The 18465-nt window shown below is 44.4% G+C and overlaps 1 protein-coding gene across 1 annotated transcript; it reads right to left on the bottom strand.

The window, feature by feature from the left end:
• Nucleotides 1-770: 770 nt before the first annotated feature.
• LOC114430725 (uncharacterized) lies at nt 771-4457 on the bottom strand. The gene is made up of 9 exons (XM_028398689.1): nt 4105-4457; nt 3423-3635; nt 3171-3306; nt 2533-3059; nt 2121-2440; nt 1799-1980; nt 1539-1711; nt 1132-1346; nt 771-1027 (listed from the first exon to the last, which is right to left on the bottom strand). Exons 1-9 carry the CDS (start codon nt 4410-4412, stop codon nt 771-773), a joined length of 2331 nt encoding a protein of 776 aa, XP_028254490.1. The 5' UTR covers nt 4413-4457.
• Between the last annotated feature and the right edge of the window lie 14008 nt (nt 4458-18465).

Raw genomic sequence — 18465 nt, 5'->3', positions numbered from 1 at the left:
ATATTCCACTGAATAACCGATTTGGAAAATAGATTTTAGCATATTCACATCAACAGAAAATGCAAGCATGCGTTACTTATTTACTATGGTTTCAGTTTTCTTCCATTGGATGAATTGTTATAGAATGTTAAAACCTTTATAATTCTGTGAGCTCACTTGCATGTTTACATTTTACAACTGTGTTTCATGTTTAATGAATGTCAGTGTGAATGTTAAACAAATCGTGAAACACATCTGAAAACCAATTTTATTGATGGGTTTCTGAAACTCAATAAACAAATTATTGTATCACCTTTGTTGTGGTAATGAACAATATCTGTATCAACAAAATCTGTGAAAGCTTAGAAGGGGAATGACTAGTAATACTGTCATTATGATTATATTTAGCTTATTCAGAATGTCCCCTTAATATGCTTGTACAGTAACTGTTAGATAAACAGTAAAACTTTATATTATCTACGTTGGATTTCTGTAATCCAGTAAATCAACTTTAGTTGGTCAAGTTATCAGAGAAAAATGAAAGGTACTGACTCAACAGCATTATATGTTTGATCCAAAGCAGTGGGAGCATTGACAAACAATGGAAATGTTGCAATATTTACTTACTTTTAACCTCAGTAAATTCAGTTTGGTCCAATACTGTCTGAAACTACACAACAAACTACAGCTAGAGAGATATGATGGCACCTAATTATGGAAACCAAAGAACAGAAGAATTTAAAGTACAAACTTAACCGGTACTAACATTTTGAAGTGCAGGCCTGTCCACTTTAAGCTATGCCAAAGCCATGGGTGTTACCCAATGCAAAGTCCATATTTTCCTGAAAGTCATCATAAGAAGTGTGCAGTGGCAACTTCAAACAGTTGATGCAGGTATTTGCAATGGGAAGTTTAGAGGGGTTTCCTCCATCATGCTCTTGGTGAAGAAATTCAATTGAAGGCTGCGGAGAGAAGCCAATTGGTGGAACAGCACTGGCTCCAGTGGCAAAGGCAAGAATTGTCTCCAGCTTCTGTGTTCCTTCTTGATCTGGACAAAAAAGTATTGCATCAGAAAATACAACAAAACAATGACAATATGGTGAATTATTACCAAGTGAAAAAACAGCTCTAGCAACACTTAAGTCACCTAACCTTCTGCATCTGCAAGGTAGTCTCTCCAAAAAGGAACGACCATTTCTTCAGCTTGCCTTCTATTGCTGCCAACAGGAGATAGACGTATGGTAAAAAGGCTGTCAATGAGGTCAGCTGTGAGGGTTGTGGGAGACCAACATAGAAGGGGCCGAAAGCTCTCCGGGTGGGTTTGAATTTTGTCCAGCACCCCAAGGCTTCCCAGTCCATCCCGAAATCTGTAAAATATAATCACTAGTAACTGCATTGTCATCAAAAGTTTCCCAGCAAAAACAGCAGTTGTCAACTAGCTTCCTCATTCTGCTCTCCCTCACTCCTCAAAGAAGGTCAGCAACAAAACCTCCCTAAATTGCAGTCATACAGTTAAAGGTTAATTAGAAAGGGTTTCACAAAAAAAGATAAAAATGTACCTCTCAAAAGGACCACGGACTCTGTGTATCACTTGAAACATTAGGATGTCTTCTGCAAGCAGATATTTGTCTTCCAAACTCCGCAACTGTCTCAAGCAGCCCGCATTGGCCAAATACTCCTCAAGTGGTGCTGTTGTTGCTAGGAGGTCTTCAAAAGTTTCACACTCCATGACCTTTCAAGACACACATGCATACAAAAATGTGTTGTATAAAAAAGGCACACATATTATACAGCACAACATAAACTAAAAGTGAGATACCCTTTTAATTTTTTCATGCAGGTCACTATCAGCAACATCTTCCAAAACTGGTTTAGCCATTTCCGGGCCCTCAACAAGGCAAGAGAAGAGAGTTGGGGAAAGAAAACGTGCAGGAGGACCGCCGTGAACAAGGCTTACAGCAATGGCCCTGCCTGCAACTAAGTACCTGTCCTCCCTCATGGCTAGAGAAAAGAAATTACACATAAGTAATAGTGTATTCAAGCATTCAATGACAAAAACCTATTTCATAGTACCAAAATGTAAGCACAAATTGTGGTTATTATGTGAATCTCATCAATGATATGCTACAATCTATACATACCGTTACTGTCAAAAGCCAAGTTCATTTTCCCTTCTTCTCCCTCAAACATTTGAGACTTGGACAAAGCATCCATTAGAAGTCTTAGAAATTCTCTCCTTGGTCCACCTAAGTCCACAGCCTCTTCTGCTACTCCCATGTCATGAGAAAATCTGACAGAAATGGTGTGACATGGATTGTATGTCCCTCGTTTAAAACCTCTAATAGCTCCATCCAGCACTGATGACCGGTTAATGTTAAACTTGCATTTCTTCTGATGGTTAATTTGAGTTGCAAGGTCTTGCAAAATATCTCTCACTGGCACAGAACATCCTGTGGTCCTTTTGAAATGAACAAGAATAAATACATTTGGATTAGAATACTACTTGAAAGAGCTAAGATATGCAGCAGAATAAACAGGCAATTGACTACCAACCTCTCACTCTGCAAGCTTGCTAGGATAGCCTGGTGCATTTCCTCATCTTCAGAAGACACATCAGACAGTGCACCTATTACTGTAAGGTAGCCATCATAGTTTGCCGAATTATGATATGCTGAGGTGGAGGAAGTGGATGGTACTGCAGAACAAGTACTTTGTAAATTGCTGCTGTGATTGAGAGGGCTTGACCTATTTTGGCCGGACAAGACCAGAGGTGAATCAACTAAAGATATTCCTTCAAAAGATGTGGCAGAAGGCTGAATGGCAGTATAGCAGTTTTCCACTGAAGACACCTGCAGCTGACTTGAGGAACCACTTGCTGACATGCTGCTGTGGCTAGACGAGGGCACTGACACAGGTAGAACAACTGGAGTAGAATTTGATGGAGCGGCATCAATCGGACTGGTCAAACTGCCAAAAGATGCATTTGAGTGCCTCTCTGTCTGAGATGAAGAACGCAGCTCCATTGCAGAACTGGTGTTTTCATCATAGCTGTCCTCGCTTGTATTACCTGTAATGTCATCCTTGGAAAGACAAAAAACAAAAGAATAAAATTAAAGTATCAGACATTCCATGCAAGCATTTTTATGGGTTATTATTACAATGATTTGCAGGTAAATTCAAATGTGATATACCAAAATTGGCTTTGATGGCCTGATGTATAGGGCTTTTGATTTGTAGATTTTGTGTATAAGATTAGCATCCAGTTCCTGTCCAGCACGCAGTTTTGGTAAAATCAGATTGTTTCCACATGCCATCAGAAACTCTAGACTGAAAAACAGGCAAAATTAAAAGTTATGTGAATTTAATTTAAATGTTATTAAATTATATATTTGTATTTGAGTAGACACTTATATCAACATGACGAGTTAAATAAATGTAAATACTTTATATCAGCTGAGAGTTTTCCCCCAAAGGCCTCCCTCATTTGTTCAGTTACTGTTGTCTGGTTCCAAGATTTCTGGAATTCAAATCCATTGAGTATATGTCCTTGTTCATGTAGCTGTTGCTTTGCACGATGCATGACGACAACACTGCTTGATGGTCTGGGAAGAAGGATGACATCTTTGTTAAAAGTGTCATGATAATGTGTTCTGGGCCTGCAAAACAAAGCACACATTTATCCTTAATTGCATTCCGTGCTTGTTCACCTGGAACACGTGGCACAAACAAACGTGACACTGTTCTTTTAATCTATGAATTCACATAGGCCTACTTAACATGTGCATATATTGCGATATATTATTTGATATTGTTGTAGGTTGACTGTGGGCCAAACTGATAACTTTAAGTGATGATTTACAAACATGTCTATGTTCACATTGTCTAAAGTGCTTTATATAATAACCCATACAGTCTGCTTCCAGCAAGATTAATCTACAGTAATCATGATTCTTTTGAGTCACTAATGAATTCGAATCGCCAAAACAACAAGCAATAATAACTTACAGCACGTTTTATCAACAGCAGATGCTAAATTAGCAAAACGTAGCTCATAGTAGCTTGTAGCTAACGTTTGGAATATAATCAGTCAATTTACCATTCTGCTAACTTCGAAGTTGTTCTTACCTTTTTCGTGACCGGGTACACCAATTGCCAAAATGTTTCTGGGTTTGATATCGCAAAGGCCGCTGCAATCCTCCAGTTTGTCCTTGTGTAGCCGCCGCCTCTCTTGCTAATCCGACCTGGGAGCTACCAGGCCTGAAAAGTTCTCTCATTTCACTTTCTATGCATGAGCTGTGCGTGACTGCATTTGCACGGGTCGTGTCCTGTACTAGGGTCGATGACAGGGAAGCGACAGTTTCAGGGGATGAGAGGATATTTCTTAATACTCCAATTGCCTGTTGAAGTACTACTGCTTCATTCCCTCCTTCCATACTCGGTCGGGACCTGAACGTGACCTGCCCCTTCTTCTCAGCCAATCACAGCGCAGCAAAAGACCTGCCTTCCGTTTCCACTATTCTTTCTCTCTCACACACATATATTCTCACTCTCACTCACATATTCTCCCTCTCACGCACATATATTTTCCCTCTCACACACATATATGAATGTTAAATAAGAATATATGTGCGTGAGAGGGAGAATATATGTATGTGAGAATAAGAATATATGTATGTGAGAGTAAGAATATATGTATGTGAGAGGGAGAATATATGTATGTGAGAGGGAGAATATATGTATGTGAGAGGGAGAATATATGTGTGTGAGAGTGAGAATATATGTGTGTGAGAGTGAGAATATGTGTGTGTGAGAGTAAGAATATATGTGAGTGAGAGTGAGAATATGTGTGTGTGAGAGTGAGAATATGTGTGTGTGAGAGTGTCAGACTGTATTATGTCTTGTACGGCCCCTCATATTAAAGAGCGTCTCCCACTCACCACAAAGGAGGACCTGCTGCTGTTTGGACCCCTGTATGTAATAATGTTTCTTTGCATGCTTGCCATCTGCTACTGCTATGTGTGTGTGTATCAGGCTGCACTCTGCGTGAACACAATGTTGAAGTCCAGCAACCACCGAGCCAGATGCACCATAGGACTCTACCTCTCACTGTTGTTGCTCCAGCTGTCATCAATCATATTTCATATCATCTTTACCATGACGCTGAAGAGAGAAGCCCTCTGCAGCGTGACCACCTCCATGGTGCTGCCTCTTATCATCATAATTCCCTCGTGTATCAATCCTTTCTTCAACGCCAGGAATCCACAAATCAGTTATCTCCTCTTTTCTGCATCCAGTCAGAGGAGACAGGCTGAAGACGTGGTAGAGATGGAGGTGATTCAGTAGAGCAGGAGTCCTATTTATGTGCCTCATTTGTTGAACTTTAAATAGCATATCTATTGGATTTCTCCCTCAGACTTTGCAGGAGCAGGATACATCTCAAAAATCAGAAATCTGAGTTTAGATTAAGGATTTTGGGGAAAGAAATAGTCTAAATGTGTCAGGGCTTAGCAAAAAAAGAGGACACAGGCGCAGAATGCGGTGCAGTGCTCTGAGCAGAGTCTTTAATAAAAAGGCCAGGAGGGCAAACAGTCTCAAGACCAAACACAAAATCACACTTGACGTGGGAAAAATGCAAAAACAAAACTTGATCATAAACGAGAGTCCAGAACAAGGCAAGGCAAAGTTACCAGGAGATCGCGAGGTCAAGGCTGGTAATGTGCACCCACATTACCCAAGGTGACGAGACAAACTGGCACCGAGTGCAGGGAGGACGCAGACTAAATACAAAGGGAGCAGGGTAGACAACTAGACACAGGTGTGACACATGAGGGAGGATCAGGTAATCACCAGGAGGAGGAGGGAGAACACAAGGAGGGGGAAGTCAAGACACCTGAAACGAGAGGAGAGTCAGTGATACAGAACTTAACAGGAAATACCAAAATAAAACAGGAAGTAACACAAACCAACCTCAACACAAAAGCCCTGGCTCAAACCTGAAACCCTGACAGTACCCCCCCTCAACGTGCGCCTCCAGGTGCACTTCCGGGCTTGTCCGGGTGGCGGCGATGGAAGTCGCGGATGAGAGAGGGATCCAGAATGCGGGAGGTGGGGACCCACGACCTCTCCTCAGGGCCATAGCCCTGCCAGTCCACCAGGTACTGGAGGCCTCTGCCCCGTCGTCTCACATCCAGTAGGCGCCGGACGGTGTAGGCTGGCTGACCGTCGACCAATCTTGGAGGTGGAGGTGGTGTGGCAGGAGGCTGAAGAGGGCTGGAGATGCGGGGCTTGAGCTGAGACACGTGGAACACCGGGTGGATTCTCATGGAGCGTGGTAACTGGAGTTTGACAGACACGGGGTTGATTATCTTGATTATCTCAAAGGGGCCGATGAACCTGGGGGAAAGTTTCCGGGACTCAGTGCGGAGCTTGATGTGGGCAGTGGAGAGGTAGACTGACTGTCCAACGGTGTAGGCAGGGGTCTTGGAGCGGTGACGGTCAGCCAGCCTCTTGTTCAGGGCAGACGAGCGGAGCAGGGCAGCTCGGGCCTCCCTCCAGATACGCCTGCAGCATCGGTAATGGTGTTGAACGGAGGGGACGGAGATGTCTGTTTCCTCCTCCGGGAAGAGGGGGGGCTGGTATCCCAGGGAGCACTCAAAGGGAGAGAGACCAGAGGCAGAGGAGGTGAGAGAATTGTGTGCGTACTCTACCCAAGGGAGGTCCGAGCTCCAGGTGGCTTGATGGCGGGCACAGATGCAGCGGAGGGCGGCTTCTAGGTCCTGGTTTGTCCTCTCCGTCTGGCCGTTGGACTGGGGGTGGAACCCTGAGGAGAGGCTAGCAGAAGGACCAAACGCAGCACAGAAGGACCGCCAGACCTGAGAAACAAACTGGGGCCCGCGGTCAGAAACAATGTCATTTGGGATGCCATGGAGGCGGAACACATGCTTGACTAGTAGCTGGGCAGTCTCTGAGGCGGTGGGTAACTTAGATAGGGCGATGAAATGTGCTGACTTAGAAAACCGGTCTACGATGGTTAGGATGGCGGTTCTGCCCTTAGAGGGGGGAAGTCCAGTGACAAAATCTAATGCTATGTGGGACCATGGCCGACCTGGCACCGGAAGGGGGTGTAGTTCTCCAGCTGGGGGTTGGTTGCTCACCTTAGCCAGAGCACAGGTTGAGCAGGCTGCCACAAACTCACGGACGTCCTTGGCCAGGCCGGGCCACCAGAAGCGGCGGCGGAGGAAGGACTCGGTCCGGCGGGCCCCGGGGTGGCAGGTCAGGCGGGAGGCGTGAGCCCATTGCAGAACCTTAGAGCGGGTGCTGCTGGGGACAAAAAGTCTGTTAGGGGGGCCCCCACCTGGATCAGGTTCCCTTGCTTGGGCCTCCCGGATCTCCCTGGTGACGTTCCAGGAAAGTGCACCCAGGACGCAGGAGGGGGGCACGATGGTCTCTGGTTCCTGGGGGGCCTCAGGTGGCTCGTACATGCGAGAGAGGGCGTCAGGTTTGGTGTTCTTAGAGCCAGGGCGGTAGGAAATAACAAACTGAAATCTATCAAAAAACAAAGCCCACCGCGCCTGCCTGGAATTTAGCCGCTTCGCGGTCCGGATGTAGGACAGATTCTTATGGTCCGTCCAGACCACGAAGGGCTGCTCGGCCCCCTCCAACCAGTGACGCCACTCCTCCAGTGCCAGCTTAATGGCGAGGAGCTCCTTGTTACCCACGTCATAATTCTTCTCTGCCGGAGTAAGCCGGCGAGAAAAGAAGGCGCACGGATGCACCTTGTTGTCCTGCGGTGCTCGTTGAGACAGGACCGCCCCCACCCCAAAATCTGAGGCGTCAACTTCGACTATGAACTGGTTGGAGGGGTCCGGCTGGATCAGGACAGGCGCAGAGGTAAACAAAACCTTCAGCCGATGGAAAGCGGCGTCTACGTCGGCTGACCAAACGAAGGGGACGGAAGGAGACGTGAGACCCGTGAGGGGGGCCGCCACCGTGCTGTAGCCCCTGATGAACCTCCGGAGGAAGTTGGCAAAGCCAAGGAATTTTTGTAGTTGCTTCCGGCTGGACGGGGTCGGCCACTCCAGCACGGTCTTGACCTTCCCCGGGTCGGGTCTCACCTCTCCTTCCGCCACAACAAAACCTAAAAAAGAAACAGAAGGAGAGTGAAACTCACATTTACCAGCCTTGACAAACAAGCGGTTCTCTAGCAACCGCTGGAGCACTAGCCGAACATGCCGCCTGTGTTCAGCCAGGCCCTGTGAAAACACCAAAATATCATCTAGATATACAAAAACAAAGCGATACAAAAGGTCTCGGAGTACATCATTTATCAAGTTTTGGAAGACTGCGGGGGCATTAGTGAGGCCAAAGGGCATCACCAGGTATTCAAAATGCCCCAGATGTGTGTTAAAAGCAGTCTTCCACTCATCTCCCTCCTTGATGCGCACCAGGTGGTAAGCGTTGCGCAGGTCCAACTTCGTAAAGAAGCGGGCCTGCTGGAGGGACTCAAAGGCGGAGTTCATGAGTGGTAGAGAATAAGAGTTGCGGGTAGTAATGCGGTTAAGTTCCCTGTAATCAATGCAGGGCCTGAGGGTTCCGTCCTTCTTACCCACAAAGAAAAAACCCGCCCCCACCGGAGATGAAGAAGGACGGATGATGCCGGCTGCCAAAGAGTCAGAAATATACTGCTCCATCGACTCCCGCTCCGGCCTGGCCAGGCTATACAGCCGGGCTTTGGGCAACGGGGCCCCGGGCAGGAGGTCGATCGAGCAGTCATAGGGCCGATGAGGTGGGAGGGAGAGAGAGAGATCTTTACTAAAAACTGCAGCCAGGTCATGATACTCGGGAGGGACGAGAGACAGATCAGGAGAGGGCGGCGTCTCCGCTGGGCCAGAAGGGTTCGTGGTCGGGTGCTGAGCTGAGCGCAGGCAGGTGGCATGGCAGTGATCACTCCAGCCGGTGAGGCGGCTGGAGGGCCAATCAATTACCGGGTTGTGCAAAACTAGCCAGGGGTGACCAAGAACTACGGGGTTCTGGGGGGAAGAAAAAACATAAAATCGAATGTGCTCGTGGTGATTTCCAGAAACAATAAGGTGCACGGGGTCAGAAATAAACTTAACAGTGGAAACTAGGCGACCGTTAAGGGAGGTAACAGAGATGGGGGAAACTAAAGGCTCCAGGCGAACACCCACCTGCCTGGCCAGCTCAAGATCAATTAAATTTTGCTCGGAACCAGAGTCAACAAGGGCAAGAACGGAGGTGGATCCCTCCTTGAAAATAAGTGTGGAACTTAGTAGACATGATTTAGAATTCTTGGGCTGCTTACTCCCGCTCATCAGACTGCCCACCGTTACTGATGAGCGGGGGCGTTTGGGCGTTTTGAGCAGTCTGCGACCACGTGACCCCCCTGACCGCAGTAGAAACACTCACCTGACTGTCTCCGTTGCTCCCGCTCAGCCGGGGACAGACGGCTACGACCCAGCTGCATGGGCTCCTCCACCCGTGAAGCAGCTGGCAGGTCACCTGTGGGGGTAGAAGAAGGACGGGTTAGAGAGGTGGGGGAGTGTTTCCCCGTGCTTTTACAGCAGCGGGAGCAGGGTGATGGTTCCGACCTCGTACGGTCACGTAGTCTATTATCAATACGGGTTACAAGGTTTATCAGCTCATCAAGAGTCTCAGGTAACTCTAAAGAAATTATTCTGTCATTTAGCTTCTCGCTCAAACCGTTGAGGAAGGCTCCGATCAGAGCGGACTGGTTCCAGCCGCTGTCAGCGGCCAAGGATCGAAACTCGATAGCGTAATCGAGGGCGCTCCTTCCTCCTTGATGAATCCTAAACAGAGCCCGGGTTGCCTCCCTACCCGGGCGGGCACGTTGGAAGGCCTGAGAGAGGGCCCTGGTGAAATCAGCGTAGGTGGCACAGGCAGGGGTGCGGCGATTCCACTCCGTGGTGGCCCACTCCTCGGCTCGTCCGGAGAGGCAGGAGATGAGGAAGGAGATCTTGACCTCATTATTTAGTATATCTGAATTTAAAGTCAGAATTCTGAATTAAATCTAAATGAGCTATGAATATATGATTAGAAAAATAGATTTTTAATTTGTATGAATTTAATTTATTCATTGAAAAAATATATACTCCATTATTGACTGTTTATCTTACTGTGTCAGGGCCCCATTAAAATGTACCCCCTCTTGTATTATTTGAACCTATTGTGTGCAGAGGCAGCTGAGTGATACTATCACACTGTATTAAAAAGAACAAAATAATTACAGAGAGCACAAAATGAATTGAGGAAAGACTGCAAGCACCTCAAATAACAAACTCTACATTGAATCTTTGTGGCATGTGTGATACGTCGCTCCATTTGAATGCTTGGTGTTTATTCTAGATATCATTAATATAAGTGTCCCTGCAGTTATCACAAAACAGCTTTTCTGGCACTGTCAGGTTTCTGAGTGCATATCTATCAATCACAGAAGTATATCTGTGGATGCTCTCATTCATCAGGTCAGAGTCGTTTCCAAGAGTTTCAATCGAGGCAGCTGGACTCCAGGACTGTTTTTGAAGATGTTTCCCACTCCCCCGAGTGGCTTCTTCAGTTCTGCTGCTGTTCTGGTTGGAATCTGAGTTTTATGTGTTCAGGACCTCTGTGGGTGGATCTTGCAGGAGCTACCATGACTAAGATCTCTCAGAAAGTGTGTCTGGGCCCTGTGCAGGACTAGTTGACGGCCCATCGTTAGAGTTTTAAAATTTGAATGGGAGTGAAGTCTGCTAGGCAAAACTGTAGCATATCAATATGTATCTGCCATCAATAATGTATAGGAAAGCATGTATACTGATTAAATCACAAAACACGCTGTTATAAGTGTCTTATAAGGAAACACATACACTAGGATCCATTTTCCTGCACACGCTGTGACAGTGCCTAAAACTGCAGTTGATCCTGTGGCCACTTGGGGGTGGCACCAAAATTAAATCCCACAGGTGTTTATGTTCAAATGTCAACAGCAGAAATAAACAAAAATTCATGTCTATAGATAATTATTCATGCAAATGGTTCTCAGGCTAATCAAGAACTGCCGTCCCTCAAATGACCAAAATTCAGTCCCATGGTCATGTTAAACTGTCAGTGGTAGAAAGTATCTATGTAAAGCTAAAAACAAACAAAAATCAATAAACACTGTAGTCTTTACCAGGTAACAACATAATACAGCAAATCTGCAGTTCCTTACATGGCCACTTGGTAGCTGGTCCAAAATAGTTTCTGTCCTGATAGACTTCCATATAAAATACTTTACAGCTAGAATTATTTTTTAATTAAATTTGAGCAGCCAGACCCCAAAAACCCCATATCCAAAACCACTGAGGAGAGATTGTTGAACTGTATATGCTTATCTAATTCAAAGTCATGTGTTTCTGCAGATCAAAATAAAATCATGCTTGTATATCTGATTGGTTCTTAGCAGACATAGTTTGGTCTGACCTGTGTATAGGACATTGTTTCACAAGTCTTGTGGCTTGTTCTGATGTAGTTTTGTGAACCTTTGAGCCAGTGTTGTGCCAAAAAGTGATCATGCCAAAAAGTGAGCCTTAAAGCTGTTTCGCCAGATGTCTGTAGTACAGATACTTGTAACTTCATGTCTACAAAATACTTTGTGAAAGGGAAAAGCTTACAAGTGTTGCAGTCTGTCATGCTGGTAGGCTTTTGGTTGTAGGATGTCTGAGGCTGCTGGGTCTGATAAATGTGTGTATTTTGCTCCCTAGCCCAGTGAAGCTGAGAAACTGTGTTGAACAGTTAGAAATGGAGACTTGGTCGTTGGTCTTGAATGATTTGAATTGATTTGAATGATGTCTGATATCAGCAAACAGTCTGTTTCACGCAGCTTCAATGGGAAATAAACACTAACAAGACAGATAAGATCAAATATAACATCAAACTCTCAGGCTCCACAAACTCTGAAACTACTAAATTCTTCTTTAAAGCATGCAAATAAATCACAGCTTATGATGTGTGGGGGAGCACAGAGCACTAATAACATGACAAACAACCATTCACACTCAAATTCACACCTACAGCATATTTAGTCACATTTAAACATGTTTGTGTTGCTATACCAGACCCTGTATCAGTGATGAATTATTGCAATTTCAACATATGACCACCAGAGGGAAGCAGAGCGACGTGAGGCAGCAGTTGGCTTCATCCTCGGACTCTGGCCCCCATCAGTCCGGCTGCTCTGTCCTTTCTGTCTCCTGCAGCGTGCAGCTTTCTGTCCAGTTTGCTGACATGAACCAAAAACTTTAGCTTTGATCAAAGATGCTGTATTGAACGAGTCGATCTGAGTTTCAGAGCAAATGAAGCTGCTGAACTTTACAGAGAGAACGATCAACAGAGACGCTTGTTGTTTGTTCCGCGTTTCAGGGACTTACTACAATAAAGATCCATCAGTTACAGGCAGCAAAGATCAATGAGGTGATCACACTGATGATTGATCAGATATCGACAGACTCACCTGCTGAATCAGTCCTGACTTCCAGAAGTTTCCACCTTCGTGTGTGGAGCTGCTGGTTCTGCTGCAGTCTGTCTGACAGGAGCTCAAAAACCAAAGTAAGTCCACAGAAGCCACGCCTTTAAACCAGGACACTCCAGCAGGGGGCGCCCTCACAATGGAAACATGAAGCTGATTTTTACAGCAGCCTCCCTGTTGTTGCTCTGTCTGTGTCTGTTTACATGATAACAGCTGTGACACAAACAGAACAGTGATGGACTTTATTCAACCTGCTCAGCGAGAGAAGCAGCGAGCAGCTCTGATAGAAGTCTGTCTGCACCATCATCAGGGTCTGATGCTGCTGCAACAGCCGGACTCTGGGACAAAGTGACGTCAGACCTTGGACAGCGATGGACAGGAGGACAGGAAGGTCCGGCTGCTCTCAGCTGGGACCTGTGTGTGTCTGGGTGCACACACACCTGCAGTCTGCCCACAGTTACTGACGTAGCCACTCCGTCACACCCCAGCTGACACATGACCGCACCAGGTGGCTGCTGCTATGACAGATGGTGGTTGTCAGCATTCCTCGTTAGTATAGTGGGTAGTATCTCCGCCTGTCACGCGGAAGACCGGGGTTCGATTCCCTGACGGGGAGAAAGACTTTTACCAGCAGATAGGATGATACTGACCCTGTACATTGCTGCTGCAATAGAAAACATTTCCCAGTTTGGGATAAATAAAGTATTTGTTCTGTTCTGTTCTGTTCGTCTTGTGTCTTGTGAGCTTTAGATTATATTATTTCTTGGGCTCTGTGCTCTAAGTGTCTTAAAAATATGTGGTTTCCTTTATTTACAGTGGTGCATGTCATGTGACTTTACTTATGCAACATGTATGATAATGTTCTGTCTCCTCTCATTTCCAGACGTGCAGCCAAAAACATGTGCAGTGATGATATGTGACGGTATCATCATGGTCTCAGAGAGAAGAGCTGAGTGTCTGTTCTGATCTGTGGATGCTTGTGTCTCTTCTCCCCTGTAGTTTCCTGCTTGTTGCTCCGTCACACGCCCTCTGCTGGTGAGCCGCGTCATTACACACAACCGCTCATGTAATGAGGCGAATTTATAACTTTTGACTTTATGTGGAGGAGGGATTGATTTTGGAATGAGGAGGCTGCAACCTCCGATGGCACCACTAGATGTCAGCTTTTCACTGCATTGGTGGTTCAGTGGTAGAATTCTCGCCTGCCACGCGGGAGGCCCGGGTTCGAAAGGGCCAATGCAATGACACTTTTAACTGAGGAACATGTGAGGGGACATATATTCACCTTCACATCTATGCTGTTGTTCAGCATGTTGTTTTTATATGTGTTAACAGACCTATCTGACTTCTGTTAACATCACTGTGACATACACACAGAGGCACTACACTTCACAGACGAGCTTCAGTGGTACAGTGCACATCACATTTGACACAAGAGCACTTACCATCACTGGTAGTGAAGGTGTCCCAGGAAGAATTACTGTGATGTTTTACCTTTAGAGCCTTTTTATAGAACACATTCATTTGATTTAAATTAAGAATGTTTGTTGGTGCAGTTGCCAGCATGAGCACTGTAGATGTCTTTATTTAAAGAAGAAAAAGAAAAAAGACCATGTTTCACCTCTTTCTGAGCCTCGTTAGTGCAGTAGGCAGCGAGTCAGTCTCATAATCTGAAGATTGTGATTTCAACTCTCACAAGGGGAACTTGTTTTACAGCCAGAATACAGATTACACTGTATATTTACATGTCATCCAGGTCACATTCATAGAGACCACTAAGTAACGAGGAATGCTGACAACCGCCATCTGTCATAGCAGCAGCCCCCTGGTGCGGTCATGTGTCAGCTGGGGTGTGTCGGAGTGGCTACGTGGACCCAGACACACACACCCGTGGCAGGTTTATTTAGTCCATGTTCAGGCAAACAAACAACAGACAATATCTGTCCCTGCTGTCTCTTAGAAACGCTCATTAGATGCTGCTCTATCAAACTTGTATTCAGAATTCGCATATAATCGCATATTGTGCAGAATCAGAAAAACCTCATTAATCCCTGCAGATGCTGCTTTGTTCAGTCACTCAACATCATAAATTATACTGGATAGTATGAGAGATGGATGGATTTCTCATGTTCACAGTCCTCCCAACATCAACAGACAAGTGCCTCATAATGCACCTGTAAGGGCTACTGCTGTAATAAAAGGAATGACGCAAAAATGTGACATCATCTTACACACACACATTTCCAAGAATCCGTCTGTATATTATAATACAATAGGCATATTTTATAAATGCTGTTGCCCAGAACATATACATTGGTTTGTGATGAAACGGTACCCTAGCTTCTATATCGTATGCTCACTCAGACTTGATACGGGGCAGAATCTTGTATTCGTATATGTACTTCCAATATGAGGCGCCCTCACATTTAGGCTTTAGCTAGTTCTGTGTCTGAGTAAACGCTCTTACTTGACACACACATATGCATCAAATACAGCAAGCCATTGCCATCACACAAGGACATCTGGCATTCAGCACACCAGCTGTTTGTACTTTTATAAAATATCAGCGTTGTTGTTTTTCAGTGTTCTCAGGCACTGATGTGACATGAATAAGCATGTTTCTCACAAATGATGGTCTTGTTTCGCCTGCTATTGAGGAAACTGACAGTTAAGGTTGGTCAGATATGGGAGACAAAGCCTTATGTAGCCTTATGCCTTCGACCCTCAGATTGCCTCCTCTGCTGAGGCTTATTAACACAGACCTGTATCCATAGTAGTTCACATGTACAAGTGGCTTGGATGACATCCCTGAAACTATGACAGGTGGAGAAATAAATTCAACTCTGAAGAAGATAATTGTGTTGTTACAAAGCTTGTTGTCAGTATAGACTTTCAGGTATTTTCTGTCTTATGTTTTGTCACAGAACATGTGTTTACTGCAGATGTATTTATGAGAGAAGTTAAAGGAGTTAGCTCTTTTTTATGCTACTGTAAACTAATATAAGGTTCATTTCATCATAAAAATGCAATTGGGCCACTTTACAGATATTCACACAAACACAGATAACTTGTCTTCCACCTGATACGTTCTTTTGGTTTCATAAGAGAAGAATATTGAGAAAGAGGTCAGCTGTAGTTCCTCCTCTCAGTTCCATTGCAGTGTATTATTTTGTGTCTGTCTCCTTATTTCATTTCCACTGTGTTTGGGGACTGCCAGGTGAATGCCTGTTTTTTCCATCTCCTGGTGTCGTATGTTACTAACAGTGTTGGGAAGAATACTTTTAATAAAGTATTCAGTTACTGAATACAGATTACAGGCCCTAAAACTTAACATTGCTCAGTCTAAGTAACATATTCTGAATACTTGGATTACTCACACATTAATTTGTGTAGCATGTGTATGATCTCTACAAATCTGGATGTATTGAGTTGGACTAGTGCAGGGGTCGGCAACCTTCAGCATTAAAAGAGCCATTTGGGCCGGTTTCCCACTGAATAAAGCACACTCGGAGCCACAAACCCCTAACTACTAATCTACACCTATTTGACTAAGTTAAAGGCAAAATGAATCTATATATAGGCCTAATATAGATAGATATAGATAATATTTATCTGAACAAAAAATGCCAGTTTATATGTTATTTTGATTTCAGTGTGCCGTCATAGTACAGTAGTCAACCTGAATATGAAGCACGTTAGTTCAGGGTCCGATATAAAAATATGTATTTTCAGAATAACAGCTTGTTAAATTATTTCTTTCACCTGGTTAATGTGAGTTCTGCTCTGGAACTTCACTGCACAGCGTATCGTATCCACTTCAGGGCTGGAAGACGTCGCTTTGATTTTCACGAAGGACTGAGCTCTGATCTGTGAGGCTGGAGCGATGTTTACTTTTAATGTAGTTCATGATGGAAAACACCAGCTCGCTCAAGTATGAGGATCCAAAGATTGACAGGACTCCAAATGCAAACTTTTCCATGTTCATATAAGTGTCGGGAATGTCATTGCATGCAGGCTGTCGAACACCAGTTTGTCCGGTGTCACAGGTGCTGCGCACAGGACGCGACCGTGACGCATATTTTGACAAAATATTCAAAGTTTTATTTTAATCACGACAGCATCTCAATCTCCAAAGAAACAACTATTACTATGAAAAAACTAAATGAATAAAATAAAATACATTTAAATTAAACGGCCATTATTTATTCATATTATTATTATTTTTTTCCAAAAATGAGCTCGCTGCCTGGGAGCCACAACAGAGGGATGAAAGAGCCTCATGCAGCTCCGGAGCCGCAGGTTGCCGACCCCTGGACTAGTGGCTCAGAAGTGTAGGAGCAGCTCTGGGAGTGAGTAAAAGAGAGACAGGGCGATGAAGATTTGCTGAAGTACCATGTATATTTAAATGACACACAGTTAACAAACCCAGCAATGGGGGGGCCACACGCAGCGAGGGGACAAAAGTTCAAAATAAAGGGGGCTGCAGGAGCCTCCTACCACTCCTCCAACCAGAAGAGATCTGGGCCAGATCCAGACGTTGAGCTGAATCGTATTCTTCGAGCCTAAGCAGAGCTCAATCCTAGCTCGCCATCAACCCTGGCCTGCACACAGCACAGGACCAATTAATGTGCACACAGTCCATCTATCTAATAATAATGCAGTACAAATCGTATCATACATAGTTCTAAATTAGAGTTCTCATATCATCAAATATATACATACAAATATAGATATTCTATTAGTCAAATTGGGAAATAAATGTTTGCTATATTATAATATCAATTCTGCTAGTGTAGCAATATCAAACATGATCAAACATTAAAGGTCAGACAGAAATACTTTACAGACCTCTCACATTGATTCAATGTAGCACAGTTAAGGATAGTCAGAGAGACCTGGCTTTTTTCTGGACTTAGTGCAGGAGGTGGGTGACAGGAGGGTCCTGACAAAACTGACTCCCATGATGCACCACTGAGACACAGGAAGTCATTCCTGCCTGTCTCAATCAAACTACTGAACTCTGAACTGGAAGATAAGACAAGATAAGACTTTATTAATCCTGAAGGAAATTCCTGTGCCAGAGGTATCAAGTTACATTAAATGCAGTTAAGTACAGAGTATAAGAGTAGAAGTGTCACTCAGACACTGTACATTCATACTGGTGCATTCATGTCCTGCTCTTTACTATGGAAAGGTTTTATACAGTAGTGAATATGTTCTTTAGATACAACTCAGGGATTTAAATGCTGTCTAGGTATTTAGATATTTATTATATATTTCAATGTATCTTTAATTTCTAATGTCTGTAACAAAAAAGAATTTCCCCTCGGGGATAAATAAAGTCATTCTGATTCTGATTCTGATTCTGATGCTGGACAATGAGTCCACCCCCTGCAGGACGCCCTGTCAGCTCTGCAGAGCAGCTTCAGTGGCAGACTGCTCCACCCTCGGTGTGTGAAGGAGAGATACAGAAGGTCTTTCCTTCCTGCTGCTGTCAGACTGTATAATAACCACTTCTGATAGGAGCAATATTCACACACCACAGTGTACAACACATTATTTATTTAGTTTCTGATGCACTATGTACAGTTTTCTTACAGACCACTTCTCCCTCCACTCACCTGTGCAATAACTGTTCATATGTAAACTGTTGATGATTCTATTCTATATATTATTGGTAGTTTATTTTATCATGTATATCTGTTCTTAACTTATCCTTTGCTGTCTGTACCTGCTGTTGCAAAAATGCAATTTCCCCATTGTGGGACTAATAAAGGTTTCTTAATTCTTAATATCCTGTGCTGACCGCTCCATATAAACCAATGGAAGCGGCTAGGCTAAATTACCCAATGGGAATGAATGAGCGGCTGAGCTAACAGTAATGAGACTCACCAGTTCTGTAGTTTAAGATCAATTCAGATGATCCACTCATATCCACTCCGCATAAAGACTTTGGTAGTTGG

The sequence above is a fragment of the Parambassis ranga genome, unplaced genomic scaffold, assembly GCF_900634625.1.
Source record: "Parambassis ranga unplaced genomic scaffold, fParRan2.1 scaffold_27_arrow_ctg1, whole genome shotgun sequence".
Classification (NCBI taxonomy): domain Eukaryota; kingdom Metazoa; phylum Chordata; class Actinopteri; family Ambassidae; genus Parambassis; species Parambassis ranga.
The sequence above is the reverse complement of the archived record's forward strand: the minus strand, read 5'-3'. Positions and strand labels throughout refer to the sequence as shown.

What these genes read in the sequence shown, in the direction of transcription:
- LOC114430725 (XM_028398689.1), bottom strand. Translation starts at nt 4,412, where the DNA reads ATGGAAGGAGGGAATGAAGCAGTAGTACTTCAACAGGCAATTGGAGTA. An exon ending in TGTACCCGGTCACGAAAAAG is followed by an intron (nt 3,636 to 4,104) that starts GTAAGAACAACT and finishes TTTGTTTTGCAG; the next exon opens with GCCCAGAACACATTATCATG. An exon ending in AAACTCTCAGCTGATATAAA is followed by an intron (nt 3,307 to 3,422) that starts GTATTTACATTT and finishes CCTGTTTTTCAG; the next exon opens with TCTAGAGTTTCTGATGGCAT.